This window comes from Pteropus alecto, unplaced genomic scaffold, assembly GCF_000325575.1.
Source record: "Pteropus alecto unplaced genomic scaffold, ASM32557v1 scaffold45, whole genome shotgun sequence".
Classification (NCBI taxonomy): Eukaryota; Metazoa; Chordata; class Mammalia; order Chiroptera; family Pteropodidae; genus Pteropus; species Pteropus alecto.
In genome coordinates, this window is record NW_006442491.1 from 22,157,653 (window position 1) to 22,163,853 (window position 6,201).

The following is a 6,201-nucleotide window of genomic DNA, read 5'->3' on the forward strand; positions in this document are numbered from 1 at the left end:
TTTCCCTTCATTGTTTAATTATTCTTGATTTTTATCCCCCAGATCTCAGAGTGGTAGAGTGCCAAGCTGGTGCCGAGGTGGCAGTATCACCTGGGGAATATAGATGATAGAGGACTATTGCCATAAAGTCTGGTTCAGAAGCACTAGGCCAGGACCTGGGAATCTTTATTTACACCTTGGTCCTTAGGAAGTCCATGTGCAGCCAGGTGTTTGGAGCCACAGATGCAAAGAACTCTGTGCTGGGAATCCAGGGGCCTGACTCCAATCCCTGCCATTCCACTGACTGGGTATGTGGCCACGGGTCAGTTTCTTCCCTCATGGGGACTCAGTTTCCTCATTTGCAAAACGAAGAGATGTACCCGGAATCCTGTTTCCACTGAGTTATAGGGCAGGGACTTTATTGGTCAATGAGCAAAGTTAAAAGGCAGACAGAAATCCTCAGGAAGTAGCAAAATTGAGCAGAAAGAATATACCCAGGTTTTGGAGCCAGAAACACCATGATAATGGTGTGCCCAGAAGAACCTCCCTGGGCCTCAGTCTTCTTGTCTGAGTTAATGGCGTGAATCTATAAATTGGAGCTGTGATAATAAACAAAGACCTGTGACCATCTCGGTTCAGGCTGCTGTAATAGAATAACATAGGCTGGGTGGCTTAAACAATGCACATTTATTTCTCAGAGTTATAGAGGCTAGGAAGTCTAAGTTCAAGATGTCAGTCATTTCAGTTCCTGGTGAGAGCCCACTTCCTGGTTTGCAGACAGCCATCTTCTGTATATGTCCTCACATGGCCAGGAGCAGAGAAAGAGATAATCTCTCTCATGTCTCTTTTTTTATAAGGGCACTAATCCCATTTGTGAGGGTGCCACCCTTTGACCTAAGGTCTCAACTCCAAATACAATCGCCTTGAGGATTAGGGCTTCATCATGTGAATTCAGGGGGGTGGGGGTGGGGAACATAAACATGAAGTCCATTGCAGTGACTACCAGAGTGGTGTCTCACAGAAGGCGCTCAGCAGTGTGAACCTGCTTCCTGTCCCTCGAGGTTTTACCATGTTTAGGGATGATGAGAGTCCTCAGTAAGTCATACCATAAACTACCACCACCAGCCTGGTACACCAGGTCCTGTTTCCATGTGGGGTGGCCATCTTGCTGGTCTTCATCTTCTCTTCTCTCCCTGAATCCTCCAGAAACATCTGTCCCTATTCCAGTTGATTTAGCCTTCCTTCTGGAAGTTCTTTCTCCTTGAAGTTCTTGCTGTGAGTGTGGAAAGCACACTCATCTCACAGTCTTTTTTCTGCATCCTCGCAGGCCAGATGTGTGACTTCTGCTCCATCATCTCCCACTGGCCTGCCTCCTTCAAACAGGACCTGTCTCCTAAACCCTGCCAGCCAAGAGGATGGCATTCACCTAGCTACCTAGCTTCTGAGAGCTTTCTTACTTTCAAATTTTTGATTAGATGGGGAAAAAAATAATTGACCTGTTTCAAAGTAGGAGCCTTAGGTTCTAACCAACTTGCTAAGTCATTGAACCTGGGCCTCAGTTTTCTTGTCTGTCAAATGAGCCGAGAAGGATCGCATTTATATGATTGTATTAGCACTTGACCATATGTGAGTGATAAAAGGCAGGAATGATATGCTACCTGTTAAATAGTTTTCAGTAGTTGCTATGTGCTGGCATAGTGTCGGTAACTAGAAAGACAATGATAAGTAAAAAACAGCCCTTGCTCTCAAGATCAGAACAGTATGTGGTTAAATCAACAACAATAGTAATAACAAGAACAGCCAGTATTTATTTAGCACTTAACTGTATGCCGATCCTTGTTTTGAATGTGGTAGTACCCAGTTTACAGAGGGAGCAACTGAGGTCTAAAGAGGTTAGGAAACTTGCCCAAGATTACAGAGCTAGTAGGCTATGGAGTGGGATTTGAACTCAGGATTCAGTTTTTGCAGAGCCTATACCTTTAACCACTAAGTTTTGGAGTCAAACTTGTGTTGGGATCCAGGCTCCAGTTTCTTTTTCTAAACAATGCTTTCTGGGGTTAAATCTCCAGGACACGGCAGGCCTCTTGGGAACAGAGAAGAAAAACAAACAACTTCTGTAATCATGACTAAATGTTTCTTAGAACTGAGAGATGATAGGAAGAAAAAGTGAAACGAGTCTGATCCTAGCTTTTCAGCATTAAAGGAAACTTGGACAAATTTTCAGGCCAAAGGAAGATACACCACCTCCCTGGAAACAAACAAGCAAATACACTTGGGCTTTGGCATCAGACAGATGGGAGTTCAGTTCTCAGCTGTCACGTACAAGCTGTGTGGCCTTAGACAAGTCACTACGTCTTCCTGAGCCATTAGCAAAGACACAGGGTAAAGGCAAGCTAAAACAGCCTCTTGCCATGTATTTAAAGATAGGTGACAAAAAGTTACTAACTTTTCTTGTCTTCCTCCTTCCTTTGTGTCCCCCACGACTCTGGGTCCAGGAATCCTGACCTCCGTGAAGAGATGCTGGCATTTCTGGTCCAACCCAAGCCAGAGAACCGTTAAGAAGGGGCCTTCATTCTGGATTCTCCGACTCAACACCAACGTCCCAGCTGCAACGTACTGTCACTGATGAGAGACTGGGAAAGGAAAAGCATATATATATAGATTATATATATATAGATATAGATATATATACAGGAAACACTGCGTCCTTGCACTGCTGCCAGGGCTGGCCGAGCAGTTGGCCAACAGCAACAACCAACATCTGAACACCTACGTTTCCTTTGCAGATAAATTGAAGAATTGGTGGGATTTTTCAGGGAAAAAAATTACAATGACGATAATCTCTTGCTCTCCCCTTCAAAGCCCTGCGGAACGTCAAAAGCAAGCCAGATCACGAAGATCGTAGAAGTACAGTACGACCCTGGTTCTGCACGTTACATCTGGTGGACAAACATTCCATTTGTTCTCCGGCGTCTGTTGCCCACTTACTCAAGTGCAAAGGAAAACCCTTTTGCAGCAAAGCAAGATAAGTCGCAGCAGCAAGACACGCACTGTCAACTGTTTTCCAAGAAAGAAAGGAAATTCCCCACTTGGAAAGGAGGAGGAGGAACACTGGATTATTATTTTTTGGGTCTTGACACTGGGCTGCAAAATCCTTCCTTTCTTCCACCTCCTCTCCCTCTCACAAGTCTTGTCATCATTTTCTGTCTGGGCTCTCTCCTCCCTCTCTCCCAACCCTGCACCCTTCGCCCTCTGTGTCCTGGTCCTGCTGAGGGCCACTGCAGATGACTCTCACTTGAAATGAGAAAGAGGGAAAGCAAGAACAGAAAACCAAGCCACAGGAAGGGAAGTAGACATTGTGTGTTTATGGGTTCTCATTATGAAGGTGCAGCTTGTAGGAGATTTGTATGGATGTGCTTTTAAGTTATGTATATTACATATAACAGGAAACCAATATTAAAATAAACAGTGCTGGTAAGTATAAAGCTGACATTTAAAATTTATAATTATCTGACTGTGATTGATGTATTCCAAGGTTCCTAGATCTCACTGAACTGGCCCAGCCAAGGGGACCCAAACTCTGGCTGTGGGTTGCTCACAGTAGGAGCTGATAGTTCAGTGTAGTAATACAGTGTGTGGTGTTTGTCATTGGTTGATTGGTGGGGAGGGGCAGGGTCCCCAAAAGGAGAGGCAGGGGTTTTGCAAGAAGGAAGAAACACAGATGTAGTCCAAGATGCCTTTTCCCCTGGGCAGTAGCAGCCAGGGCCTGGTTTGTGCTCAGGAATGGGGTCCGGAGTTAGGATTTTGCTGCAGAATGTCCCCTGGCTCAGTCCCCCTAGCTCCCTAGTTAGAGACTTGCCTCAGTTTTCAGTCCACTGTTTGTTTGTTTGGTTGAGTTTTTTTTATTTTTTTTTGTTTTTTTTTTTTTTTTTTTTTTTTTTTTTTTTGCCACGTTTTGCCTTTCCCTGACTGAATTGTCATAGCTAACTCCCTATCCCACGGGAGGCAATGCCCCTAGCCACTGCAATAGATGGTGGCTTTGACCTGGCTGTCTGAAAATTCCCAGCTCTTTTTCTTTACCACTCCTGTATTCTGTCTGAATTATTCTCTTCTTCCTGAGCCAAAGCAGCCATGGTAGAGACCATGAACACAGGAGGGACCTGGTAGGTCAAAAGTGCATTCCAGAAGGCTTCGCCTACCCCAGAACCAGCTGAGGATGGAAGGTGGTACTGCTCAAAGTCTCCGTTGATGCATAAGACCCCGGCTTTGGAGACCTCCCCTTGAGTCAGGATCTGCGCCTGTGCCCTCAGAGTCCCAAAAATTGCCTCGAGACCACAGAAGCCCTTGGGAAAACCTGATCAAAAGGTTAGCACACAGGGGCTTTCCCAGGCTTTCCTGCCACAAGCTGCTTCCCTGAGCTCGGTGAATCCCCTTCTGAGGGAGCCTGTCTCCACTGCACTTTAATTTCTCAGTCCCACCTCACCTCTCCAATCCTGCTTCTAAAGCAGTTGATAAAGTCATTCAACACGTATTCATTGAGTATCTACTTGTGCCAGGCTCTATTCTTGGACTGAAGGAGAGAGTGTGGGGGGGAGGGGTGGAACCTGGGAAGCCCACTGAATGAGCATTACATTTCCAACTGTGGCTGGCCCCTCAGAGCATTTCCACATTCTCTCCAGTTATTGGACATTGCCCAGGGAGGCCTTCCAGAGAGCCTGGGCTTGCTTCTCCGTTACCCTGAGGATATATATGCTTAGCTGCTTCCCTGGTGCTGACCTGAGGCAGGACAAGAAACCAGAATAGTCTGCCTCTGCGGGTAAAAATGGGATGGAGAGAGGGCAGGGAGCCCTGAACCTGGGGCTCAGATGGCAGAGTCCCCCAGAGCAGGCCCTGTCATCTGCTCTAACTCCCTGAGTGTGACAGCACATTTTCCATGCACCAGGTTCATTTTACAACTGTGGTAAAGAAGCCACAGAACTTCCTTCCAGCCCTTCTCAACCTGAGAACTCCCACTCTTTCTGGGTCAAGAGCTGGAGTGGCTCCTCTCTGGGCCATCCGGAATTTGGCTCAGGCACTCCTGTCTTTGTTGGAACCAGGCATCCTGGACACACTTCAGAGGGAGAGTATTTTCTCTGGGTTCTACACCTGCCTACAGACCCTGGGCATGTGGCTTCAGTCAGGAGTGAAGTGACCAAGCTTAGCTCGTGGGCCAGCCGGGGTTTGTGGAGATCTCTGTCCCACAGATGCTCTGACCTTCCTCCACGGAGGGGCAGGCATGCCACCAGGGAGAAAGGGAGCTGCAAAGCTGAAATCTAGGGCACTGTTTCCTCCACATCCTCTTCTTCATAGAGAATACAGATGTTTGTCTTGTCTGTCTTCAACTTACTTTTCTTTTTTTCTTTTTAATATTTGTCATCCTTTCTGTGCTGCCTCTCCACCCAGGAGATGATGTAGCATAGTGGAAAAAGTCCCAGAGGGCAGTCAGGAGTTCTGGATAGCCATCCTGAGCTAGTCCTGTGCCCCCTTTGGGGCCTCAGTTTCCCTATTTATAAAACGAGGAGGATTAAACCAGATGCTCTCCAGGATCTTTTTCCGCTCTGCCATCCTATAAATTTTCATTTTATTTTGCTTTCTCGGGATCTTTTCCATCTGAGGGTACAGGAAGCGCCAGGACCTGTTTCAGTTTTTGAATCCTGCGAGCACATTCCAAGACTGGCCTGAAATTGCATGAGCAACATCACTCTAATTTTTTTTTTTTTTTTAAAGCACCTTACCAACCAACTGCGATGCTGTCCTGTTCCTTTTTACTCACACCCCTCTCTCCTCTCTGGTCCCTGCGCTCCCCCACCTCAGTGCTCTGTGCTGTATGCGTGTGCTCTCTGTTCTTGTATACTCAATAAAAGTGAAATAAATGTGTTTGATGCTGAACCACAACTGTCTTAGCGCCTTTCTCTCTCCCTCCTTTCCTCCCTCTTCCCCCTTCTCTCCCTCTCCCTCTCCCCCTCTCTCTGTCAACTGTTAGTCCATGTGGGCATTTCGAGAAAGCTTAAAACTGTTGTGGAGAGATCCCAACCTAGAACACTTTCATTGGATGAATATTTGCGGCTCCCAGTGTGGTCCAGATCTTGCATTAGGCTTTGCAGATGCAACAGCAAATAAGACAAAGTTCCTGTCCTCCAGGAACTCACAGAGTAGTGGAGGAAACAGACAACAAAATAGACA

General features: G+C 46.5%; 1 protein-coding gene across 13 annotated transcripts in view; it reads left to right on the plus strand.

The window, feature by feature from the left end:
• Positions 1 to 5,913, plus strand: part of EPB41L1 (erythrocyte membrane protein band 4.1 like 1) — a 120,728-nt gene extending 114,815 nt beyond the window's left edge. For all 13 annotated transcript variants that reach the window (XM_025039794.1, XM_025039797.1, XM_025039799.1 and 10 more), the window contains one exon: positions 2,475 to 5,913. In XM_025039794.1, the coding sequence (XP_024895562.1) occupies positions 2,475 to 2,483 (9 nt within the window). In that variant the 3' untranslated portion in view covers positions 2,484 to 5,913. The remainder of the gene's footprint in view (positions 1 to 2,474) is intronic.
• Positions 5,914 to 6,201: the final 288 nt, after the last annotated feature.